At 36.8% G+C, this 27,118-nt stretch overlaps 1 protein-coding gene across 1 annotated transcript in view; it reads left to right on the top strand.

The window, feature by feature from the left end:
• Nucleotides 1-27,118, top strand: part of LOC307169754 (uncharacterized protein) — a 293,723-nt gene that overhangs the window by 10,292 nt on the left and 256,313 nt on the right. The window contains exons 5-31 of the mRNA XM_079890548.1: nt 1,412-1,516; nt 2,964-3,068; nt 3,263-3,367; nt 3,628-3,684; nt 3,915-4,016; nt 4,135-4,236; nt 7,640-7,738; nt 8,266-8,370; nt 10,639-10,755; nt 11,126-11,210; nt 12,117-12,312; nt 12,410-14,240; nt 16,320-16,490; nt 17,076-17,246; nt 17,355-17,525; nt 17,718-17,888; nt 18,085-18,258; nt 20,616-20,789; nt 21,038-21,211; nt 21,394-21,564; nt 21,734-21,907; nt 22,185-22,355; nt 23,028-23,201; nt 23,352-23,522; nt 23,634-23,804; nt 23,893-24,063; nt 25,837-26,007. Coding sequence (XP_079746674.1) covers nt 1,412-1,516; nt 2,964-3,068; nt 3,263-3,367; nt 3,628-3,684; nt 3,915-4,016; nt 4,135-4,236; nt 7,640-7,738; nt 8,266-8,370; nt 10,639-10,755; nt 11,126-11,210; nt 12,117-12,312; nt 12,410-14,240; nt 16,320-16,490; nt 17,076-17,246; nt 17,355-17,525; nt 17,718-17,888; nt 18,085-18,258; nt 20,616-20,789; nt 21,038-21,211; nt 21,394-21,564; nt 21,734-21,907; nt 22,185-22,355; nt 23,028-23,201; nt 23,352-23,522; nt 23,634-23,804; nt 23,893-24,063; nt 25,837-26,007 — 5,589 coding nt within the window. The remainder of the gene's footprint in view (nt 1-1,411; nt 1,517-2,963; nt 3,069-3,262; nt 3,368-3,627; nt 3,685-3,914; nt 4,017-4,134; nt 4,237-7,639; nt 7,739-8,265; nt 8,371-10,638; nt 10,756-11,125; nt 11,211-12,116; nt 12,313-12,409; nt 14,241-16,319; nt 16,491-17,075; nt 17,247-17,354; nt 17,526-17,717; nt 17,889-18,084; nt 18,259-20,615; nt 20,790-21,037; nt 21,212-21,393; nt 21,565-21,733; nt 21,908-22,184; nt 22,356-23,027; nt 23,202-23,351; nt 23,523-23,633; nt 23,805-23,892; nt 24,064-25,836; nt 26,008-27,118) is intronic.

Genomic DNA, 27,118 nt, shown 5'->3' with positions numbered 1-27,118 from the left:
TGTTTGTGCTGCTTCTCTTCAGTTCAGCCCACTCATCAGGTCAGGGGACTGAGTCGGTCATGGCAGAAGCTTCATTTTGTGCTCCGTAACACATTTTTGTGTTGATTTTGATGTTTGTTTTGGATCGTTGTCCTGATGGAAGATCCAACCACGGCCCATTTTAAGATTTCTAGCAGAAGACGTCAGGTTTTGATTTAGTTTTTTTGGCTGTTGATATTTGATAGAATCCACGATGCCATGTATCTGAACAAGATGTCCAGGACCTCCAGATGAAAAATATGCCCAAAACATGTTTCCAATGGTATATTAAATTGTACACATACTTTTTACTTTACTTTTAAAGTACTTTTAAGGTACTTTTTATCCATGTGTGCATCAAACCCATCTAGCGTGTTTGCTGCCAAAAAGCTTTTTTTTTTTAGTTTCATCTGACAACAATTTTAATTTCCTGACAACTGAATTTGCTGGAGTTTGTTTTTGGATGAGTGAGGAGGATTTTTCTTGAAACCCTCCCAAACAACATGTGGTGATGTAGGGTTTGTTTGATTTTTTTTATTTATTTTTTATTTTTTTTGGGTAGGCTTCTGACCCCAACTTATCTCTGCAATTATCCATCTGTGATCCTTGAAGAGTCTTTGGCCACTCAAACTTTCCTCCTCACCATGCATTAATACAATATAGACACACGTCCTCTTCCTGGCAGATTCGTAACATTTCCTGTTGATTAGAACTTCTTAATTATTGCCCTAATGGTGGAAATGGGTATTTTCAATTATTTAGCCATTTTCCTACAACACTTTCTATTTTGTGAAGCTCAACAATCTTTTGCTGCACATCAGAACTATATTTTTTGGTTTTACTCATTGTGATGGATGATTAAGGGAATTTGGCTTTTGTGTTTCCTCATATTTAAACTTCTGTGAAACAAGAAGTCATAGCTAGACAATTTCATGTTCCTAGTCACCCTGGTGTGCTAAAAAAAGGTAAATATTACCAGAGATATTTTACTCGTAGAAAATCCTAGGGGTGCCAATAATTGTGCCCAATGTGTTTTGGCGAAAAAACATTTATTTCATAATGTGAATTGCCCCCCTTTTTAAATTCTTTTACAACAATGAAAGGTTAGATTTTTGCCAAATTTTTTTTAATGAAAGAAAAAAAGGATAAACAATGCAGATTTTTTTTTACAGCCATTTATTTATTTATTATATCATGGGTGATAAGCAGGGGTGCAAATAATTATGTCCACAACTGTATGTATGTATGTATATATGTGTGTGTGTGTGTGTGTATATATATATATATATATATATATATATATATATATATATATAGTAACCTCCTGTTGTAATGTTTTATGTTTTTATGTTATAATATGTTATTATTATTATTATTATTATTTTTCTATTAGCGAAAGATCGGGCTCACATGTGTCCAGCTCTGTGTCTATGAAGAGTGACCATTCAAAAGGTGATGGACCAAACTTCAGTGAGAAAACACCATCATCTACCAAAAGGTATTTAATGGGTTTCTTATTGTTGCTACACATAAGACTGTAAGAAAGTATGTCAATAAATATTTTTCTTAAAACATTTCAATTTCTTTTCTTAAAGGTACAATATATACGAATTTTGCAATAAAATATCCCATAATCTCAAGGCCAGTGTTATATATTTTGTTAAGTTGATTACTTACAATATCCCAAATGTTTCTAACTATTTTTAAATCGTGAGAAAATTGCGATTTTAACCAAGAAAACGGGGCGTTAGAGCAGGGGGGAGCTGGGAGTCACCAGTCAATTGCGTCATACCCGCGTTACCCTCGGTTTCCGCTCGTACTGCGTGGAGTCCTGGACAAATGCGGAAGTTGTAGTTGTAGCGTCTATCAAGCAACAAACGTTAGCTTGTTCGTGCAGTCGTTATGGAACACAATTATTCTTTACCGATTGCAGCTGGTTCTGTCGACAAAGCATGCTTAATTTTATATTTTCCAAATGTAGCATTCGGTAATACTTATGTTTATGTAAGGGAAGTATTATTGCTTTAGATTTGTGTTTAGTTTATTGACATTGTTTATCACGTCTGGTGTTTATGGCCATGTAAATAAATATGGCATGTGTTATACATAAAGATTAATCAGTATTTTGGCAAATGATGTGGGTATGTTCGAATGTACTTTTACAACAATTGTTTAGAACACGTAAAACTGCGCCGCGTTACGCAACAATGAATTCGACATACAGTAACATCTATGATAACCAATTTAGTATTAAGCCTTACTTTTCTTGCGGTTAATTCATTTTAATGAAATAAAAGTGTGATTAGGTTCAAGAGTCAGGAAGGAAGAAGACAGGGGTTGGCGTGACTGGGACTCGCACTTTATTAAAATAAAGCAAAACAAACAAAAGTCGTGCACAACGCGCATTCACCGTGGCAACCGCGACGGCACAAAACAGTTCAAAAATGAGAGCTCGGATCCACCGGTTTTCTTTCTCTTCGTCCAATTTTCTCTTCAGTCTCTCTCTCGTTCCAGCGCGCGGCTTATAAGTGGTCTCTCCACGTGGATCACAGCAATAAGACACAGGTGTTCGTCATTTGCACTTGACCTACGACGCTCGTCTCTTCTCTCTCCCATTACAGACTGCGCTGAATCACGCCCCCCTCGCCACAAAAAGCATGTCATTATAAAAATAGAACTTAGCCTCATCCATGAACATGATTTTTCGATTCCCGTCTGACTGATTTACATCCACGGTGGAGTTTAAAGCGACAGTTCCCATCATTCCACGCTCCTTCACATCGTCATCAAGCTACGCCATTGTTGTTGTTTGGAATGTAGCGCCCTCTAGCAGCAAAAAAAATCTTGCATATTGTACCTTTAAAGCATTGTGTTAATGCATTTTCTATATATATCACTGAGTAACCTCCTGTTGTAATGTTTTATGTTTTTTTTTTTTTCGTTAGTGAAAGATCGGGCTCATGTGTGTCCAGCTCTGTGTCTATGAAGAGTGACCATTCAAAAGGTGATGGACCAAACTTCAGTGAGAAAACACCATCATCTACCAAAAGGTATTTAATGGGTTTCTTATTGTTGCTGCACATAGACTGTAAGAAAGTATTTTAATAAATATTTTTCTTAAAACATTAAGATTTCTTTTCTTAAAGCATTGTGTTAATGCATGTTCTATATATATCACTGAGTAACCTCCTGTTGTAATGTTTTATGTGTTTTTTTTTTTTTTTCTGTTTTCTTTTTTTGTTAGTGAAAGATCGGGCTCACATGTGTCCAGCTCTGTGTCTATGAAGAGTGACCATTCAAAAGGTGATGGACCAAACTTCAGTGAGAAAACACCATCATCTACCAAAAGGTATTTCATGGGGTTCTTATTGTTGCTACACATAGACTGTAAGAAAGTATATCAATAAATATTTTTCTTAAAACATTTAGATTTCTTTTCTTAAAGCATTGTGTTAATACATTTTCTAGTGTCATGGTTGATAAAATAATAATAATAATATATGTTTAAACTGTTTTTTCGCAGTACATTGTATTTAATAACTTAATTGCAAAACTAAATCTGACTCTGTAGTTCAAACTTTCTTTACTCTCTACTGTTTGTGTTATTAGTAAAAGATCCGGCTCACGTGTATCCTTCAGTGAAGAAACACTGTCACAAACCAAAAGGTATTCCACATGATTTATGTTACATTATTTAAATTATGCTATGTATTGTTAGGTGGAGACAGAGACCATTTTTGCACAATGTGGATAATAAAGTAAACTGAAACCAGAACTTGAATGAATAATACAATAAATGCACGGTTATTCCTTATTTAATTACCATTTGCAACTTCTCTTCAATGGAGACTGAAGTAATTCTTGAAGTAAAGATTCTTTTTTCTTTGTGCCATTAGTGTAAGATCAGGCTCACTTGTGTCCATCTCTGTGTCTGTGAAAAGTGACCATTCAAAAGGTGATGGACCAAACTTCAATGAGAAAACCCCATCTAACGAAAGGTAACATCTAACAAACGGCTGAAATACTGTACGTGAGCTGTTGTGAGAACGTTTGACAATGTAGTTGGAATAATTTCCTGTAGTCAAGTGTTTTTCTCCATGTTCTTTGTGTCATTAGTGGAAGATCAGGCTCACATGTATCCAGATCTTTATCTGTAAAGAGTGACCATTCAAAAGGGGATGGACCAAACTTCAGTGAGGAAAAAACACCTGGCAAAAGGTATTTTAATATGTTTTGCATTACAGCAACGTTAACTAATCTTCTCACTGTGGTAAATGTAATAGAACTTGACTAAATACAAGAATAAATTAATTAAAGGTTGTATCAGTGATTTCAGGCCCAAAAATAAATGATCACATTCATCTAATCTGTCTTAACGATCCGCTAGCTGCCCGCCCCATAAGCATGCCGTCAAAAAAACGCGTCTCTCTAGGCAGCCTAGGCTCTGAGATCTGCACACAAAAACAATCTGGTTTTGAGTGGTTCACCAATCACTCAAAACCAAAATAAATAGTGTTCCAACCAATCACCGACAGGGGTAGGTGTTGTGAGGTTTTGCACTCGTGCACGGCTGCCTATGACGACTGCACGCGAAAACCTCACAACACCCACCCCTGTCGGTGATTGGTTGGAACACTATTTATTTTGGTTTTGAGTGGTAGTGAAAGCAACTGTTTTTGTGTGCAGATCTCAGAGCCTATGATGCCTACAGAGACGCGTTTTTTTGATGGTATGCTTATGGGGCGGGCAGCTAGCGGATCGTTAAGATTAGATGTATGTGATAATTTATTTTTGGGCCTGAAATCACTGATACAACCTTTAATACACACAATGTCTGTGTAATATTAATCCTCTGGAGGCAAGTTGAATGTGATAATCCATGTGCAATTCATTGAAACAGAATTTTCAGTATTTTTTTTCAATACTTTATTTACTGCTTAATATAACGTCTGTTTGTACAAGAATGTAGTTCAACATAAGCCTATACAATCAATAAAGTGGGGTCTATGTTTTTTATCAGTTTTATTTTGATATACATGACACAATATAACATCACGACTACATGAAAAGAGCTTTTACTGTTATAAAAACAGATCTGTGAGCATTAGTAGAACTAAAGGTGTGAGAATAAACATGAAACAGACGTGATCATTGTCATGCGGTGAATCGGGCCAATCGTGAAACAGTTGTGTCGTCATCAGAGCTCGTGCAGCCACTCTGGAGAAGCTGTGCAGAATGAACGAGCCAGCTGATCTCAATTCGCTCTCGCAGTACTTTGATGGCATACGTCATAGTCACGTGGCGTTGGTGCTGTTTCAAGACGTTTTTCTAACCAGCATGTGCTACTTCAAGTCAGTCGCCGATCGGTCTGCTCAGCGCTGCATGAAGTCAAACAAGCCTATAGCAAGAGGAGCACATGACATGATCACATTATGAGATCACAGGAATTATGGGAATCACATGACAAAACCAGGAACAGAAGTGAGACAAATACACAATAAAAGACATAAAAACATGAAAGTGATATCAAATCCGAATGTGACATATCCCCCCCAACAAATGGCGGCTCCATATGCCAATGGCACACCCACCCAAAACACAAACAAGATCAGGAGGGTGGTGGATTGGAGGAGGCCCAAGGGGAGGAATGGAGGGCCAGGCCCATGAAGGAGATGAGGGATTATGGACAAGATCAAAGACTGTGGAGCAGTCAAAGAAACCATGGAGGATCAGGTGGCCATAGCAGAGCCAGGAGCTAAGTGGGCCACCAGGGTAGAGCTGGCGATGACCACAACAGTAGAGCAGTAAATCGCATGGCGGATTTGGTAGATTGCAAGGCCATGGTGAAGCAAGAACATGAACAGCCTTCATGACCGTAACATAGGGCATAGAACGTTCTTGGACTTGACGAGACTCTGGCATGGCAGGTGCAGCGGAATTGCGAGGTTTCTCCTCTGCAATTCCCACAGTGAATGATGAGCTGCTTAACAACAGAGTATGATTGATGTATTGCGCCAGAGACCAGTGGATCTTTCCCCCAGGAAGCCACAAGCAAATTTATTAATATAACCCCCTGCAAAACAATGTCCCTAAGGGTGATGTCTTGAAAATCATAGAATACAAGAATACAAGACAAACCAAACAAAAACATGACAAACTTAAAGACTAGAATAAGACTTAAATTTAACAGACTTCACTATGAACAGATCAGGCTTGACAAACTCACTAAACAATAGGTTACATACACACCAAATCTAGACAAGGGAACAATGGAAATGTGGGCTATATATACACTCAAGGACTAATGACATAACAAGACACACCTGAAAGTAATCAACACAATGACCCAAAAAGACAATAGCCGCTTTCCGACCAAGTAGTTATAGGAACTTATTTATAGGAACTGTCCACTTCTAAACAGTTCTATGAACTACTCTCCCCCAAACTCGGGTTTTGCTGTTTGCGTTCGCACTGGCAGGAGGGGTAAGGGAGTGACGCAAGCACGGCGACTTTTATTTTGACGGCGCGACGGACCTTTATTTTGGCGGCGCTGAGAACGCCAGAGCAAACAATGCTCGCATTCTCTGTGTTTATTAGTTAGCAATCTGTCTAACAGTACTGTTTAACATGTTATTAGATAGAACTGTTATAGAAAGTAGACAGTATATGAAAAAAAGGTTATTAGCCTATGCCGTGTGGTTGATGTCCAGTGTTGCTAGCTGGGCAGATAAACATAATCATGTTTGGCTTGGTCCCCTCAAAGTTGCGTTGGATTTTCTCTTCAGCATTAAGGTTTAGAGGCCCATCTATCACTGTTTTCCATGTTTGTATAGTTAGTTTCTGGAGTAAATATATAGGCTATAATCTGTGTGTTTACATTATAGCTGTTTTAAAAATGGCGGGTGCTGGTGTTCCGCGTGCGTTCGTTCAATCAGCGTACACTAATGTCACGGGTAGTTCCTATAGTGCTGGTTTAGACCCTACTCTGAAGTAGGACCTAAATTAGTTCCTCCAAATGGAGTTCCTAGAACTAAAATCATTCCTAGTTCCTGCGGTGCGAACACACCGACATCCGGGTACTTTAGCCAATAGTTCTAGGAACTGTGAAAAGGTTCCTCCGGTCGGAAAGCGGCTATTGACACAGAAACAAAGGAACCAATAAAAACAAAAGCAGACTGAGATGAGGATCCAGTGCAGGGGTGTTTAATGAAACAATAACGAACATAAATAACACATAATTCTTCTGAGACCTGGAACTTCGACTCTTGAGAGATTTCTTTGAGACCCGATTTGAGGACTTTGAATTTGCCACAACAGTGACCACTACAGAGGAGCAGGCAGAGCTGGTGACCACTATGGTGGAGCAGGGGAACACCACAAGGCTGGCTTCCTTGGCAATTAGATCATGAGTTCATTTTGGCCGACAGTTCAAGGAAGGCTTCCTTGGCCTTGACAGAACAGGGGCAAACGGTGTTCAGGGATGACCTCCTTGGCCGTGTAAGAGCAGGCGTAGAGTTCAAAGAAAGCCTCCTTTGCTGTAGGTTTTCCATCTACCCATCTAATTACCATTTGCAACATCAAACCTTTTTAAAGTAAAGTGTTTTTGTCTCTTTGTCATTAGTGAAAGATCAGGCTCACATTTGTCCTCTGTGTCTGTGAAGAGTGACCATTCAAAAGGTGATGGACCAAACTTCAGTGAGAAAACACCAGATGACAAAAGGTATTTCATCTGTTTCTCAAAGCGTCTTACATGTGATCCATTGATTAATTATTATTAAATAAGTAAAATCTATCGTCACATGTAACTGTATTGGGGTGCATGTCTATATTAAGAGAAGGAAAATCCAAAACCAACACTACAAAACAACACAGAACACGCAGAAGATCACAGAAGCAAATGACAGAACCAAACCAAAACAGAACAAGCACGTTACACAAACATGCAGTGATGTTAACTTAGTGTATGTACTAGAACTTGACTAAATACAAGAATAAATCAAAGAATTTTGAAAGAAAATTGTAATCGGCTTTACTTGTTAATGAACATGGTCGTTCAGTAACACAGGTAGCCACTAGTGCACTACATTCCACAGTGGAAATACAGAACAGGCAATCAAGTATAAATACATTCCATACGGGGCTATATTGCATCTAAGTACCATTTGCAACGTCAAACCTCTATAAATGACACAGCAGTAACCTGTAGTAAAGTGTTTTTTTCTTATTCTTTCGGCTCTGTGTCATTAGGGAAAGATCATTTTCACATGCATCCAGCTTTGTGTCTATGAAGAGTGACCATTCAAAAGGTGATGGACCAAACTTCTGTGCGAAAACCCCATCATCTACCAAAAGGTATTTCTTGTGTTCTTTTTTTATCATAAAACTGTTTTTTCAATCAACCACCTTTCTGCACTGATGAAGTAGGTAGCAGTAAGCTGCTGGTTTGATAATGGTTCTGTCAGGACCACTATCGTCAAATTCGATTGACAATTAGCATACAGGGCCCTATTTTACCCGGCGCAATGCAGCGTAGTTTACATTTTCATGTCCTGCGCCACGTTGTTTAAATAGTAAATGCATTTGCTCCCATTTGTGCGCCCATGGGCGTGCTGGTCTGAAAATGAGGTGTGTTCAGGTCCATTGTTTGTGCATTGCTATTTTGAGGCAACTTAAAGGGTTAGTTCACCCAAAAATGAATATTCTGTCAGTAATTACTCACCCTCATGTTGTTCCAACCCTGTAAGACCTTCGTTCATCTTCGGAACACAAATTAAGATATTTTTTATTAAATCTGAGAGCTGTCTCACTCCTCCGTAGGCTTCTAAGGGACTGAAACTTGCTGGCCCAGAAAAGTTATTAAAGAGATTGTTAATATAGTCCAAGTGACTACAGTGGCTTAATCTTAAGTTTATAAAGCGACGAGAATACTTTTTGTGAGAAAAAAAACAAAAAACAAAACGGACTTTATTCCACTATTCATTTCCTTCTCTCTGGGCCTCGAGTGAGTTCACGTAGTGTTTTTGCGCAGCGCGTCAGTGTTGCACGTCACCACGTAGGCTCACTATTGGCCGACGCTGGTCATGTGTGTGACGCGCTGCGCAAAAACACTACGTGAACTCACTCGAGGCCCAGAGAGAAGGAAATGAATAGTGGAATAAAGTCGTTATTTTTGTTTTGTTTTTTAGCGCAAAAAAAAAAAATTCTCGTCGCTTTATAAACTTAAGATTAAGCCACTGTAGTCACTTGGACTATATTAATGATCTCTTTAATAACTTTTTTGGGCCAGCAAGTTTCAGTCCCTTAGAAGCTTACGGAGGAGTGAGACAGCTCTCAGATTTTTCCGAAGATGAACGAAGGTCTTACGGGGTTGGAACAACATGAGGGTGAGTAATTACTGACAGAATTTTGATTTTTGGGTGAACTAACCCTTTAAATAGACTGCGCCATTGATCAACTGAAACCTGGTCTAAAGTTAATGGCGCAATATATATATATATATATATATATATATATATATATATATATATATATATATATATATATAAAATAATATAATATATATATATATATATATATATATATATATATATATATATTGTTAATTAAAGAGCAAATTAGTAATGTGTGCCTGTTGGTGGGTCCACAACACAGGGATGCACAGCAGCACACAAACATGCCAAATATTACAAAATAAAAAATATTAAAATGTAAAAAATTTATATTGTGGACATAAAGAAGATATGATAGAATCTGGCCTGTCCCGTAAATGGTCTGTTTGCGCGCTTTAACCTTGCGCACGAGCAGATCCATTTGCTCTCTGGAGATGCGTTTACTCTTTCCGCTTGCAAATCCCACCATGTAAATAGCGAATCTGCCATGGCGCCAGCGCAACTGGCTTTAAAGGGAATGGGAAATTACACTGATAGGTTTTTTGCACGTTACACCCAAAACACACCCATTACTCATTTAAGAGAATAGGGACAACCCTTTTAGACCATGCGACGGGCGCACCGACCATTTTTCCCGTTGTTAAACTAGCAAAAGTGGGTTCGGACACTCCCTAAGTGCACTTGCGCCGTGTGCTGTAGACCATGCACATAGATCGTTAAAATAGGGCCAACAGTTTGGATTTACATTTCTGTTCTGGGCGAGAACTCCCTGTGCATCCATGCAGCCTTGCATGGATAAGATGAGGGAGAGCAGCATTAACCAACAGAACAGTGAACAGTGAACAGAACAGAACCAACATGAATGTATTGCAGATATCATTAATTCAATATTTTAATGTACAAGATAATTCGAGAATTTAGTCTAGTCCAAAGGGGAATCAGAATGGCAAATCCTGACTGGACGAGAGGAGCAGCTGGGGAACGGAGGAGGGTAATTAGCTCCTGAGAAACAAGATTGTTGTTGATAATACTGAAGGAGCTTAAATATATGGATGCTGTGAAAGGTGTCGTATTCCTATAGGTAGACATGGAGAAGCTGAGAGTCAGCTGATGCAAGCTTTACTAATGTGACTTGCCAGAACTGACACTACTCTTGATTTTGGCCAAATGAAATTGACAACTGTGAACCCGTTCATTTGATGTGATTTTCTTCTTTTTGTCTGTGGTTTAGTAACAAAAGGCAAAAGACCACAGTAAATATTGGTGCAGAATTTACACGGTGGGAAGCTCTAAAAGCACAGAAGCAATTGAAGAGTGATGAGGAACTGGCATCTTTTCTTCTCAACAGGTGAGAACACAATATACCACAGCTTACCATTCACTTCCAACTTAAATGGATCTATGTTGTCAAAATGTAATTAGGTTTATTTTTTCAGATGTAATAAGCCATAATGGACTTGTGCCTTTTGAATCAAACTGACTGTGTGCAGTGATCCATGTAAATATAAATCACACTGACAATTTTTGAAAGTTAAATTCAGCACCTTGCAATGAATCATAAATTTCAGTCATCAGGGTCAAATGGAATATACTGTATATGCAATAGTCTATTATTACTACCAAGAGGATAGTGCCCCCACAAAACTCTGCTCTTTCTTGTAACTGAGCCAATAGTATGGATTGAAATGCAAAAGAAATCACATTTATTTTGCTTCCAGGGTTCAATACGAGAAATCTGACTCGGATTTCAAGAATTACCACTTCCGCAGAGATTTCAAAAAAAATCTCCTCTGGATATTCAAGGTAAGTAAAAAACAGGTTATTGAACAAATTTAAAACTGTATTTAATTCTTATTTTTAAAACTTAAAACATAAATAGAATCATGCTAACTGATGTTCTAACAATCCCTAATTTTCAAATCTCAACTCAAAAATAAGTCAAACTCATGACTTATTAATGGCAGTGAATAAAAAAACACATGAACTGAGATACCAAGAAATCATGTTGATAATTGGATTTGATACATACCAGGTAATAATAATGTAATAATATTGTTATATTATATCGGCAAAACAGATTTGGCAAACGCTCCAGTGCATATTTGCGTTTCCGCTCTGGAGAACGTCAAACGTATCTATTTACAATGTGTTTTTTGCAGCAGTGAGCAATGTAGCCATTCACAGACATTGTTGTTGATCTCATGAACACAATGGTCAATCAGAGGTGTTTAAGTTAGTCAGATTCCACTCACCGCTCAAAACGCCAGAGTTTTATTCAGTGCTGAGTTATGCAGGATTGCGAAACCTCTCATTAACAAACAAGGTGTAGACACGGTGTACAGTAAGTTAGAGATTTATTGTGTTGCATATAATCTTAAATGTCCCTCTGTAGCCTACACTACTATGGTGGAGCCGTTGCTCAGCCTTCATCTGCACTTTAACAAAATACCCTCAATAATTTCAGAAGCACCGTCAGTTATTTGATTCTGGAACCGGGCCTGCTGTTTGTGTTTTTGTATTCACCACGACTTTACCTCAAGTATGGTCAATGCTGTCAAACTAAATGAGTGACTTTTATTGTTGCTTGTCTGTAATTTGTGCTACAAGTAAAATGTTTCAATTTTTTACATTTTAAATGTATTTGACAAGGGTATAGGATTTGGTTACTTTTTTTGGTCTGCCCCTTATTTTTTCTTGCTTTGTTTTTAGGCTCTTGAGAACAAAATGACCATATTTCTGAAGAATGAGCTGGAAAAGTTTAAGAAAATACTAAAAAGAGAGAACACTCAATACTTTGTGCAGGACTTTTTAGAGGAAATGCGTGATATTAAAGAATCAGCTCTTGATATGACACTCTACTTCTTGAGAGATATGAAGCAAGTTGAGGCTGCAGATGCTCTACAAGGTAAGAGTGTCATGGGCATAACAATTTGTCATTGTCACTTATAAAATGTACAAGAGAAAATTATGCATATCTGTTTTTTATTATCATTTGTGTGTAGATGAGCTGGTCCTTATTCATCAACGACCACTAAAATCAAACCTGAAGAAGAAGCATCAATCTGTATCTGAAGGAATTGCAAAGCACGGTGACTCCAAGCTTCTGAATAACATCTACACAGATCTCTATATGACTCAGGGTGCTAATAAACAAGTCAATACAGAACATGAAGTAAGACAGATTCAGGCTGCTGCCAGGCGGCAAGAATCACAAGAGATACCAGTTGAATGCAAAAATTTGTTTGAAGCACCTGAACAAGACAAGGAGATCAGAACTGTACTGACAAAAGGAGTTGCTGGCATCGGAAAATCCATTTCTGTGCAAAAGTTTATTGTGGATTGGGCTGAAGGAAAAGAAAATCAGGATATTACTTTCATATTTCCTCTTGCATTTCGAGAGATGAACTTAAAGGAGAAAGAAAAACAAAGCTTAACAAGTCTTATAAGGTTTTTTTTTCCAGAGATAAAAGGACTGAACCTTGCAAGAAATGATAAATTCAAAGTCCTGTTCATCCTTGATGGATTGGATGAATGTCGTCTTCCTCTAAACTTTGATGGTAATGAGACGTGGCGTGATGTATCATCACCAGCCTCTCTGGATGTTCTCCTGACGAACCTCATCAAGGGAAATCTGGTTCCTTCTGCTCTCATCTGGATCACCACCAGACCAGCAGCTGCCAGTAAGATTCCTCCTGACTGTATCGACCGTGTGACAGAAGTACAAGGATTCAATGATGCACAAAAGAAGGAGGAATACTTCAGAAAAAGATTCACGGATATGGATCTGGCCAATGAAATCATTGACAATGTTAAACAATCAAAGAGTCTCTTTATCATGTGCTACATCCCGGTCTTCTGCTGGATTTCAGCCACTGTTCTCCAGAACATTTTGGAAGAGAAAAGAAATAATGACAATCAGTCTGATGAAGCCTCTAAAACACTGCAGGAATCAAATACTGAAGACACTCCCAAGACTCTGACACAAATGTATACACACTTTCTACGCTTTCAGATCCAGCAGAGCAGACGAAAGTATGATGGAGAATACACACCAGATGTTTCCTGGGATAAAGATGCCATCCTTTCACTGGGGAATCTGGCATTTCATCAGCTGGAAAGAAACAACCTGCTCTTCTATGACACAGACCTGGAATCATGTGGTATTGATGCCTCTAAAGCATCAGTGTACTCAGGCATGTGTACCCAGATCTTTAAGGAGGAAAAAGGGATCATTCTTGGTACCACTTTCTGCTTTGTTCACTTGAGCATTCAAGAGTTTATTGCTGCCCTTTATGCACATCTGTTTCTAGACATAAACAAGAAAAGTGTGTTTGTTCAAGAGTCTGCAGAACAGGAGAACAAAAATAAAACCATGATTGATTTGCTCAAGACTGCAGTGGACAAGGCGCTCGAGAGTGAAACTGGACACCTAGACCTTTTCCTTCGCTTCCTCCTCGGTCTGTCACTCCAGACCAATCGTCCACTCTTACGAGGTCTATTGACACAGCAAGAAGACAATGACCAGAGCAAAAAGGAAATGGTTCAGTACATCAAAGAAAAATTAGATAAGAATCTGTCTCCAGAAAGATCCATCAATCTGTTCTACTGTCTGAATGAGCTGAATGATCAAACTCTGGTGAAAGAGATTCAGACTCAACTTAGAGAAGGAAGTCTGTCATCTGCTGATCTTTCACCTGCCCAGTGGTCTGCTGTGGCCTTTGTGTTGTTGACATCAGACGAGGAGATGGAGGAGTTTGATCTTCAGAAATTCAAGAAATCAGACGAGTGTCTCTTTAGACTGTTGGAAGTTGTGAAAATCTCCAAAAGAGCTCTGTAAGTCATTTAAAGCAGAGGTCCTCGACCCGGCCCTTAAGGCCCACTGCCCTAAAATGTTTATATCCAACCTGCTTCATTTTGTGTTTTGCAAGTAATCCCGAAGAGCCTGATTAGCTGCTTTAGGTGTATTAATTAGGGTGTAGTCCATGGGGGGGTTGGAGCTGGGGTTTGTGGCTTGAGAGGTCTGTACAAGCCACTGGTTGGAGCTAAATTCTGCAGGACACTGGGCCTTCAGGGGGCAGGTTAAAGACATTTGATAAAAATAAAAATGACTAAAAAGTAATAAAAAAAAAATAAAAAAAAAATTGTATATAATTATTAATCATATACCAGGTACAAGTATATTGTAATGTCTGAAGTACAACCAACAAAGGAGGCTCCTTTTCTGAACTTTCAATTGTAACGCTGAACAAATGTAACCAGCCTAACTTTCTGAACTTTCAATTGTAACACTGAACAAATGTAACCAGCCTAACTCACTATCTAGTTCCTCGACCGGGCTTTGGAACCCTGTGAATTAGCCCTTTGAATGCCGGAGCAAAATAAAAAAGCAATATCAGCAATAACGATTATAAAAAATCTGTGCGCTACACCATAAATGTTATTTAACATATTAATTTACAGTTTAATTATAACCATTATTGCTTAGTAAGATAGTTAAAATGTTTAAACTATGTTTAAGCATCTAGGGAATTCAGTTTTTCAAAAAAAAAAAAAAAATTCAGAGGAACACATCATTAAAATTAAATTCTGCAAATATTCTGCAGTCTATGTAGTATGCTATGGAAGCCCGTTTCCGCCACGTTGAGTAAAAAAAAAAAGATTCTTTAAGTCATAATAATGAGAAACTTTCTCATAATAATGACTTAACATCTCATAATAATGAGAAACCTTCTCGTAATAATGACTTAACATCTCATAATAATGAGAAACTTTCTCGTAATTATGACTTAAACATCTCGTAATAATGAGAAACTTTCTCGAAATAATGACTTAACATCTCATAATAATGAGAAACTTTCTCGAAATAATGACTTAACATCTCGTAATAATGAGAAACTTTCTCATAATTATGACTTAACATCTCGTAATAATGAGAAACTTTCTCATTATTATGAGATGTTAAGTCATTATTATGAGAAAGTTTCTCATTATTATGAGATGTTAAGTCATTATTATGAGAAAGTTTCTCATTATTACGAGAAAGTTTCTCATTATTACGAGATGTTAAGTCATTATTACGAGAAAGTTTCTCATTATTACGAGATGTTAAGTCATTATTACGAGAAAGTTTCTCATTATTACGAGAAAGTTTCTCATTATTACGAGATGTTAAGTCATTATTTCGAGAAAGTTTCTCATTATTACGAGATGTTTAAGTCATAATTACGAGAAAGTTTCTCATTATTATGAGATGTTAAGTCATTATTACGAGAAGGTTTCTCATTATTATGAGATGTTAAGTCATTATTATGAGAAAGTTTCTCATTATTATGAGATGTTAAGTCATTATTATGTCTTATTATTATTATCTTAATATCACTGTCGTTATACATTTACCTTTTTTTTTTATTTTTTTTTACGTTGAGCGTTTTACAATGTCCCGTCATTTTAGTGATTAAAATGCTGCGGCGGCTTTACAAATCTTAACATTTGTTCATATATCTTTGTTTTTCTTCTTTTGAGAGGTAATCTAAATATTTGTAGCTAGGAAAACATTTAAAATTCTATGGATGTTTTGCCCTCCAGATCTCTGTGAGAATCATGTGACAGACTTTGAATACTTAGGTCACCCACATCAAATCATCATTAACTCCCAGATTCTCCACCACTACAGACTCATAAAGAAAGTTAAATCAAACTAAACTCCTTTTTATTAAAGATGAAATATATTTTATATAATCATGTTTGTTTGTTTTTATGTAGCAGTATGAGATAAGCTGTATACGCTAGAGTATATTTATTGTTTGTCTAAATGGAATAAATGGAATTTTAAAAATAGTTGTACATAGCAAATCTATTGTTTGTATTATATTTTACTTTGTAATTTAATAATTTCTAAATGATTTATTTTAGGTTAAACGATTGTGACTTAACAGACAAAAGCTGTTCAAGTCTGGCTAAAGCTCTCGAATCAGATAACAATCTGGAAGAGCTGAATATGAACAATAATAATCTACAGAGTTCAGGAGTAATTCATCTCTGCTCTGGACTGAAGAGTGTAAAGTGTAAATTGGAGATACTGAGGTAAGTTGTGTGGCAGCAGACAAAAGGTGTGATTTAGATATCTTTTACAAAGTTTGTGTATAAATAATAGATTTCAATACCATCAGTTAATTAATATAAATTGGAATGACTACTAATTAGTTTACCACTATAATACAGTAGCTACTGTGTTTCAGAAAAAATATGGTTATTTTACATCTACTTCAGCTTGACGGATAAGGGGAGTTAATGGAAATTCACCATAACGAATTCATGAAACCTAATAAATTAAATATTCGATTTACTAGTTGTAGATCTATCTGCTCTGCTTTTTCTATATTGGTGAAGCCACATGATTTATTACATAGCAAAATGTTTGTGGCAAGGTTTAAATTGAAATAGATGAATAAGAATCAGGAAAGATTTGATATCCAGTTAGCTAAGTAGACAAAATGCTAAAGGTCTGATAGATATGAGAGATGAAACTGAGACTGTAACGGAGGCCAGATAGTAAGAGCTTTGCAGTAAACCTAACTCCCTTGGCCTCAAGAGGCGCTAGCAACTGCCTTCGCTAGCATGCCTCTCATTGATTGAAACAATTACATTGAAAAAACAAATTTTTTCCAGGCTCAGCCAGTGTGCGATAACAGAGGAATGCTGTTCAGCTCTGGTTTCAGTTCTTAGTTCAGACTCCAGCAGTCTGAAGGATTTTGACCTAAGCAATAATAATCTTAAGGATTCAGGAGCAAAGCTGCTCTCTGATGGGCTGAAAGAGAACTGTAAACTAGAGAAACTCAGGTGAGTTAATGTCTAACATATATGTTAGACTAACTCTGTCTAACACTGGCCATTTCGTTTGTCTCTATATTCAGTGATCAACTTTTGATTGAAATCTCTTTTCTGTAGACTCTCAGACTGCAGTATCACTGAAGAAGGCTATAAAGCTCTGGCTTCAGCTCTGAGATCAAACCCTTCACACCTGATAGAGCTGGATCTCAGAGGAAATGATCCTGGACAATCAGGAGTGAAGGAGCTCCTTGATGTACAACAGAAACCAGACTGTAAACTAACAATAAGGTGATACATGATGAAATAATACAAAATGAATGATATGCAGGCAATTTACTTGATAAAAGTACTGTAGCACTGAAATATTTCAATAAAAATAAATTTAAGATTAACAATTTCACACTTGTTCCATTAGAATCAAATGCTACATCAAGCTTAGTTAATAATTTAAATCAATTTGGTTGAATCTCCATTCTGCAGGTTTTTGGGTTCTGAAGCAGAGAAAGTCTGTCAGAATCTGACTGATGTTCTGGGTGAAAACCTGTTACTCCTGAGAGAGCTGAATCTGAATGAATGTCAACTGGGACACTCAGGATTGAAGAAACTTGTTCCTGTATTGAAGGATAAACACTGTAAACTCAACAGACTGATGTAAGTTGTATTGTTGTTATGATGACAAGTTCAAGTGCTTTTAAACCTGCATTTTATTTATTATGTGAAAAGAGTGCTGAATGATTTGCTATATGTTTCTTTTGTATTTGCATCATCATTATCAATTGTCATTTAAAGTAGTATCTAACACATATTTACTTGGGTAATACTGACCCTTAGTTTTCTCTTTATACAGTCTAAATAACACCCACGTAACAGAAGAAGATTGTAATGCTTTAGCCACAGCTTTAAATTTAAATCCTTCAAATCTGAAAGAGCTGGATCTAGGTTGGAGTATTCTCAGAGACTCAGGAATGAAGATCATCTCGTCTCTGTTTGCAAATGTAGAGTGCAGACTGGTGAAGCTGAAGTAAGTAAATCTAAATGTGTATTACAAATAGGGTTGCAAAGGGGCGGAAAATTTCCGGAAAGTTTACGGTAAATTTCCATGGGAAGTTAAGCTGGGGAATTTTGGAAATATTCATTACCACGGCAACCGCTTGCGCGTCCACTCTGAAAGTAACTGTACACATAAGAGTCGGATAGATACAATATTTAAGGTTATTTCTATTTGTTAGAATATTGATATATGAACTTGTTGTCAAGTAAGCCCCGTTGCGAGCATGTGCGTCTCTCTAAACTTTCAGTGTGCTGCACTGCTCTAGTTGACTTCTGCGCCTTCCCCCTGAAAATATCACGTTAATTTTGAAAACGTAATTCCTTTTGTGGATCCTTTTGGTCATTCTTCATGTTTCTTTGACAAATATCAGTGTCTCAGTCTCACGCACGCTGCACGTGAGTTAACCACGCCTACTTATTTACATGTTGCGGTATACACAGAATAAAAAAATCTGTTACGGTTGACATTTCCTTCCGCGGTAACGATATATACCGTCATACCACCCAGCCCTACTTAAGTGGTAAATAAAGTTATGCTAGCTTATTTAGCATCTAACTTATCAGCTTGCTATCTACTAGATGAATACATTTGTATGTAATATTTGCAATTTAAACATTTAATAAATATATTTCCCCATAATATCATCAAAACTTACTTCACTTTGTTTAGTCCACAGGCTCAAATGTGTGCCTTCAATAGTCTTGTGCTTTGGGCTTCTGTACATGTGATGGAGGCATGCACAGTGCCAGTAGGGGGTGTGGTCTCAATAGCCATGCAGTAAGCAGTGTGCTATGTGCATGTGATTGAGGAATGGCATGGATATTCAAGTGTATTTGAATGGCATCTGTTTGTTTTAGTCAAGATTATGCTAAAATATACTTTCCTCAACTATATTTAAGTTCCCTATGAAGAGCAAACCCTCAACTTTGAAAATTCCCAGTTTAAATTCCTGTTAATTCCCTTAAATTCCCATTAATTCCCATGGAAAGTTTCCATCTTTGAAAATTCCCAGAATTTTGCAACCCTAATTACAAAGGCACAATATTTAATAAAAAAATATTTAGTCATATCTCATATGGATGTATAAAAGCAGTAGCAAAGTTATTGGTTGTATAATTGTATGCATAGCTTAGATTTGGATGTTATTACTTAGTTATCTTTGAGGTTAAATTACGTAGCGTTTAAACCCTATTGTAATTATACAAATTTCAAGGATCAGCATTCTCACCAAAAAGTGATTGGGCAGACTAAATTGTAAGTTGTAGAGACTTGAAACTTTGAGGGATGGAAGTATTCACATCATCTACAACATCACCAAGGATCACTCCAATCATTCTAATGGTGCCGCTACAGCGATCAAGAGTACATAATGGTTTAGAACTCCTAAACCGTTCGTCACAGACTCAAGTGTATTATATCATTGTAATCCTTGGGTCAAGACAAACCTCACTCAAATGTTTATGTATTTTGGATTTTTTTTTTTTTAAAGCTACTTTTGTGAACTAGTCCTAGGTTTTTTGCCCTGTCACAACCAAACCAGTGCAATTAATCTGTAGTCTCTGGAGTCTGACTGTCAATAATTATTGGCTTTCCCTCTTGAACGGAATGAGATAATTCCACCAAACTCAGTACACCCATGTACGGTCTCGGTCTGTGGTCACGAGAATAAGGACGCGGCAACTGGCCACTTAATGGCGCTATAAAAAAAATAAAAAAATAAAAAACACACACACACACAAAGAGGGCTATAGCTGTGCAACCATCTGTTTGATTGACTTGAAAACTGGCATGCTGTGTCCAAGGTGCCGCGATTGTCTACGAGTACATTAACATATCTAAAAAAAAAACGTCCGCTGTCGGCCAATAAAGTTCGAGCGGCTGTCAGACAAGGTTAAAGGAGGCCGATGGGAACTAAACTCGCTGGGCCTGTTTGATTCACGGCCCTAGAGGGCTGTGAGAAATTCAAAAGAAATCGGCCCACGCCCACTTCATTCATACAATATTGTAGAACTCCTCATTCTGAGGAACTTTGCCTCTAGGACAACCACTGTTAATCAAATCTTTCATTAAATATTGGAGATCATTTCAAAAACCTACTTTCATGAACCAGTCCGATGTTTTTGGCTCTACCTTGATAACTGTGTAAACATGTATCTCCTTAGTAAATTGCCTGTTTTGGCTGTAAATGGTCTTTTCCATCAATGATCAGTGGTTACAGGCTTGCTAAAAAAACATAATACCTTTTTACGCATGTGCTTAAAGGCCTTAAAGCACTTGAACCCAGTTAATTGCTGCGTGAAGCTGTATTTTTCACATTGTTTCTACAGGTTTAATCGCATCTGTATTACTGAAGAAGGTTGTGCTGCTCTGGCGTCTACTTTTAACTCAAACCCTTCAAACCTGGTAGAGCTGGATCTGAGTGAGAATAAAATAGGAGACACTGGAGTAACACAAGTCTCCACTCTACTGGGAAATTCACAGTGTACACTGCAGATACTCAGGTCTGAATTCAGTTCATGTAAACATGAATCAATAAAGTTGAAGCCTAAAGCTGGCCTGTAAAAAAGTTTCAAGTGTTGGTAAACATACTATTTGGCGGGCACAATATGCCTGGAAACATTATACAACTATTGAAAAACATATTAATCTTTTTGAGGTGCTGGACATTATAAATGTCTCAATGGTGTAATGCTGATAATGAAATATTGTTTTTATTAAATGAGTAATTGGTTAAAGTCTTATTATTTAGACTTTCAGACTGCAGTATCACAGAAGAAGGTTATAAAGCTCTGGCTTCAGCTCTGAGATCAAACCCTTCACACCTGATAGAGCTGGATCTTACAGGAAATGATCCTGGACAATCAGGAGTGAAGGAGCTCAGTGATTTACTACAGGATCCAAACTGTCAAGTCAAGACACTAAGGTGAGACATGATGAAATAACAGAAAAATTATATACAGGTGAATTGTTTATAGAAATATTATTTAACTAATATTGTCTGTTGGATCAAAATAAATTCAAGAAAAAACATTTTACATTTTTTTTCCCATCATAATTGGATGCTGGTTTTCATTTCGCAAAGATAATTAATTTTCTCTTCTGCAGGTTTTTGGGTCCTGATGCAGATGAAGCCTGTCAGTATGTGAATAGAGTTGTGGGTAAAAACCCGTTACTCCTGAGAGAGCTGAATCTGAGTGGACGTAAACTAGAAGACTCAAATGTAAAGAAGCTCGCTGCTCTACTGCAGGATAGACACTGTAAACTCAACATACTTCAGTGAGTATTTTATATTGTTATAAACTGCAAAGTATCTAATCGATTTCAGAGTCTAATTGAATACTGTTTTGGGGGGCTATTAAATAAACCATCATACTGATTTATCTCTCTGTTATTGTGGCTGAAATAAACTGAAGATGTTTCCTGTCTTTGTTTTCTTTCTCTTCAGGCTGAATAATAACAGTATTACAGAAGAAGGTTGTTCTGCTCTGACTTCAGCATTTAATTCAAACCCTTCAAACCTGATAGAGCTGGATCTGAGTGGGAATGTACTAGGAAATTCAGGAATAATGAGTATCTGTCCTCTGCTGAAAAATACACAATGCAGATTGGAGAAACTCAAGTGTGTATTTTTATTCATCAACATTTCTGAATGTTAATATACATTTGTAAATGTCCCTTTTATCAGATTAACTGAAAATTAAAACTACAGTGACTTAAATTTAATATTTACTTTTTTCACCTCAGTTTTCTCTTCACTTCTTTTAAATATCGTAATCAATTATGTATTTGAATAAACTATGTAAATGTGGTTTAGTTCATGTTGTTGTAAGTTGTTTTTCAGAATGTATTTATAAGCCCACAACTAATGTCTGTCCAAACTTTTTTTTGTTTTACAGACTTTCAGACTGCAGAATCACAGAAGAAGGTTATAAAGCTCTGGCTTCAGCTCTGAGATCAAACCCTTCACACCTGATAGAGCTGGATCTCACAGGAAATGATCCTGGACAATCAGGAGTGACGCAGCTCCTTGATGTAGCACAAAAACCAGACTGTAAACTAACACCGATGTGAGTGTCTTAAAAATATATAGTGCAGTATTTTGAATTAACTCTATAAATTAAAGACCATCAGGTGATTACATTTTAAAAAAATATTTATTAAAACTGCAAATTTAAAATATCCTTTCCATCACATAAAATTTGGGAAGGAACATAAGCATAAGCCATAAACACATTGGTTTAACATAGCATAGCAGAAGTGTTTAATCAGTTACCATACTTTAAGTGCACAAAGGAAATCTGTGAGTTTCCTTTTACCATAAACACTGTCTGTCCCTTTGAAACTGCATAAAATCAAATGTTTTATACAACTGTAATAAACATTTAAAATACTGTTGAATAACATCACTTAACATTACAATTTAACATAGTATTTCTGTGTAAAATAATGAAAAAATATATATTTAACCTCACATCTAACAACAATTAAATAAATAAATTGGTAATGTCTGTTAACTTTTAAAAATTAACATAAAAACGTCCTTCTAGTTTATTGTAAATGTTAGCCACTGGTAATAATACCTAAAACGAATGTTGCTACGATTAAAAAAATGTGCTCCAAAAGAACCGAAATCAGAATCTTGCACTTAGACACTAACCACGCACTATGTACATAAACTGCTGCAAAAGGCATTCAATTTTAAGATTATATGATATAAAATGATAATCTGCTTTGTTTAGATTTTTGAAAAGTCCTGCTGCACTGGAAGCGTGTGAGTATCTCACTAAAGTTCTGGGTAAAAGTCCATTATTACTGACAGAACTTGATCTAAGTGAAGATAAACTAGGAGATCTGGATGGAGAGAAGCTCTCTGCTCTTTTGATGGACTCTCATAGCAAAGTGGAGAAAATGAAGTGAGTAAACATGATTTTATGCATTATAACTTTTCGGTTTACTCGCTCTAAAATACTGTAAGTCACATGTGTAAGCAGATACGAAGACCTGTTGATCTGATGTGTGTTGAACATGTGCTGAATAATAAATAATGCTGTTTTTGTGTTTAGGTTGAATAATTGTAAGCTGACAGAGGAAAACTGTTCAGTTCTAGTTACTGTTCTCTCTTCCAAAACCATCCTGAAAGAGATGAACCTGAACAACAGCCGTCTGCTGGACTCAGGAGTCAAAGAGATCTGTGAGGGACTGAAGAATCCTGTGTGTGAGCTGAAGATACTGAAGTGAGTACATTTCACTATCAGCTACACTCAACATCACAGCAATACTGTGAAAAGTTTTATCATGTGTCTTCATTGATGCTTTATTGTTTTTTTTTTTGTTTTTTTTTCAAGGCTCAGTAATTGTGATCTAACAGAGGAAAGCTGTTCAGCTCTTGCTTCAGTTATCAGTTCAGACTCCAGCAGTCTGAAGGATCTTGACCTGAGCAATAATAATCTGCAGGATTCAAGAGTAAAGCTGCTCTCTGATGGACTGAAGGAGAACTGTAAACTGGAGAAACTCAGGTGAGTTGATAATCTAACATATTAAATGTCTCTAGGTCTTTTGTCCTCGTATTTAGTTATCTTTTTTTTTTAAATCTTTCTTCTGCAGACTTTCAGACTGCAGTATCACAGAAGAAGGTTATAAAGCTCTGGCTTCAGCTCTGAGATCAAACCCTTCACACCTGATAGAGCTGGATCTCACAGGAAATGATCCTGGACAATCAGGAGTGAAGGAACTCAATGATTTACTACAGGATACAAACTGTCAACTAAAACTAAGGTGAAATTAGATATATATATTTTTTTAAAATGCATTACATCAAAGTATATTCAAGATAAACTTGAGCCTGGTCAGTATCTGGATGGGAGACCTCCTGGGAAAATTAGGCAGCTGCTGAACGAAAAGTTAGTGAGACCAGCTGGGGGCACTCACTCTGTGGGTTGTGTGGGTCCTAACGCTATACTATACTAGTGATGGGGACACTATACTGTAACAAGCACCATCTTTCAGATGAGACGTTAAACCGAGGTCCTGACTATCTGTGTTCATTAAAAAACCCAGGATGTCCTTCGAAAAAAGAGTATGGGTGTAACCCCGGCATCCTGGCCAAATTTGCCTGTTTTCCTCTGTCCATCATGGCCTACTGATCATCCCAATATATACTGATTGGCTTCATCACACTGTCTCCTCTCCACCAATAAGCTGGTGTGTGATGGGCATAGGGCTGGGCGATAAAACGGTATTGTTATTTATCGACGGTACACCATTGTAAGTAATGATATAAAAATGTTCTATATAGCGCTCAATATTTTTATTCAAAATTGCGCACTTCACTGGTGCGACCACCACAACCGTGCCTAACATCAAATGGCAAGCGTAATGAAAGTAGAACGAAACTGCGCTATTATTTTATGCTTCACTGACCGTTTATCAGTTTTGACCATCAATGTCAGTGCAGCTCGAGCCGATCTTCATCAAGCGACATTGTTACTACACAGCGCTAAGAGATCCAGTAAAGAAAGCATTTGAATTCGCCATAAGAAGTAATAACATGGCTGCGAGATCTAGTGAGAAGCATTCACATTTCTCTGTTATTAACGGATCAAACAGCGTTGACGTTGAAACCAGGAGAAACATTGTGCCATGAATGAACTAGTTAAGTTATAGGCTTTTAATCCACAGATCTGCAACATTCACCATGGATTTAATGTAGTAACACTAACTGTAAGTTAAACATGGAAGTTTGGCATGAGTAAAATGCTTTCAAGTACGTCACACATCTTTTTCCAGCACTTCAAAACTCAAATATTATCATATTTAAATGTTATTTTTATTATTTGTTCATCCTTCAGATATTGCCCCATTTATAAAACTAAAAGTGTCAAGGTGTAAGAAAACTCGCACGCATTTAAAAATAAAAAAAAAATCAAGGAAAGTTCTTTGGCATTTATTTATTTTTGCTGTATGTACTTAACCGTGACACCACTGTGTCGCATCGAACCGTGAATTTTGTGAACCATTACACCCCTACTTTTTACAGATGTTGATCTACCTCAAAGTTTACCTTGATTGTTCTACGATTACACTTTTACATTGCACACATTTTGTAACATTTTAAGTTCAAGAGTTTCTTTAACGCTTACTTTTTTATCTTAATATTAGACAAAAAGAAGATATTTTTGTTTACATTTTATTTTTGACTGCTAAAACTAATATAATTTGTTGTTTGCCTTAATAATGTGGATTAATAAAATAAATAAAAACAGTGGTTTCAATTCCAACGTTTCTACTTGTCTTTAAAAAAAAAAGGTTATAAAAAATGTCAATTATCGATACCAAACGATATGAAACATTATATTGTGATAATTTGTTTTAGCTATATCGCACAGCCTTAGATGGGCATTCTGGTGCACTTAAGCTGCCGTCGCATCATCCAGGTGGATGCCCTTCTATGTAAAGCACTTGACAATTTTTTATTAGAATCAAATGCAATTTTTCATTACACCAACTTTGGTTACTGAACTGAATCCTGCTTCATCTTCTCTTCTGCAGGTTTTTGGGTCCTGCTGCAGATGAAGCCTGTCAGTATGTGAATAGAGTAACAGGTAAAAACCCGTTACTCCTGGAAGAGCTTAATCTGAGTAGATGTAAACTAAACTCAAAGGAAGTAAGGCAGCTTGCTGATCTACTGCAGGATAAACACTGTAAACTGAAAATAATTCAGTGAGTATTTTACATGGTTTTCATATTTGTACTTTGCATTAAAAAGATATACCCAAAAATTAAATGACCCATGTACTCAACCTCAAGTTGTTCTAAACCTGTATGAGGTTCTTTATTCTGTTGAACATGAAGGAATGGTCCCCACTGTCTTTCATAATATAGAAAACATACTATAGAAGTCAATGGGGACCAGTAACTGTTTGGTTACCCACATTCTTAAAAATATATTTTTTTGTTTTTAACACAAGAAAGAAATGAATACAGATTTTAAACATCTTGAGAGCGAGTAATTGATGACAGAATTTTCGTTTTTGGGTGAAATATCTCTTAAACGTGTTTTAAAATTATAACATTTGTTGTATATTGTATTTTAATGACTGGTTTAGATTAACGTATGTATTCATCTACATGTATTTATTTATCAAAGCAACAAGACACCCACTTCCGGACCAGGATGTACATGGGTCGCAGCAGTTATGAAAGTCTCGTTCATTTTCAATGGGAGACATTGAGAAAAGCAGCAAAACTTTCACTAATGTAGCAGAGGCGGTGTGCAAATGGTGCTCATGCACGCTTCCTCTAGCACAGCTTTTGATTAAAAGTTTTTATCTAATCAAAAAGATTATTGAAAACCAATCGTAAAAAAAAATCACTAAGCTCATATAGAGCTAAAACCATGAAGACAATTTTCATAATTGCATGATCCCCCTCATTTGTTCACTTTTGTCTGCATAATCAACTGATTATGATTTAACTTATTATTGTAATCTTACTAATATCTGATTTGATTTAAAGATAGGGTAGGCAATTTTTGAGCGGCTAGCAAAAGAAAGCTAGCTCTGAAAGCATGAGATCCCACCCTCCCTTCAGAGTGTTTCTAAAGCCACGTCTCCTTCAAAACACATGAGAACACACAGCAGATTATGCAAAGCATCACAAGATGAGAGACGGCGTTAAACTACTTCATGTCTCAGAGCACATAATATTTCAATAATAATAAACATCAGCAACTTAAAGGAACACTCCACCCATTTGCATTAAGCTTTGCAGTGTTAGAAACCAAGTCATACTATTGAATGGTCGTGCAACATTTTCTCATTTTCCCCTGAGA

This window comes from Squalius cephalus (genome assembly GCF_949319135.1).
Source record: "Squalius cephalus genome assembly, chromosome: 13".
Lineage (NCBI taxonomy): Eukaryota > Metazoa > Chordata > Actinopteri > Cypriniformes > Leuciscidae > Squalius > Squalius cephalus.
Note: the sequence above shows the minus strand (reverse complement) of the source record. Positions and strands in the feature narration are given on the sequence as shown.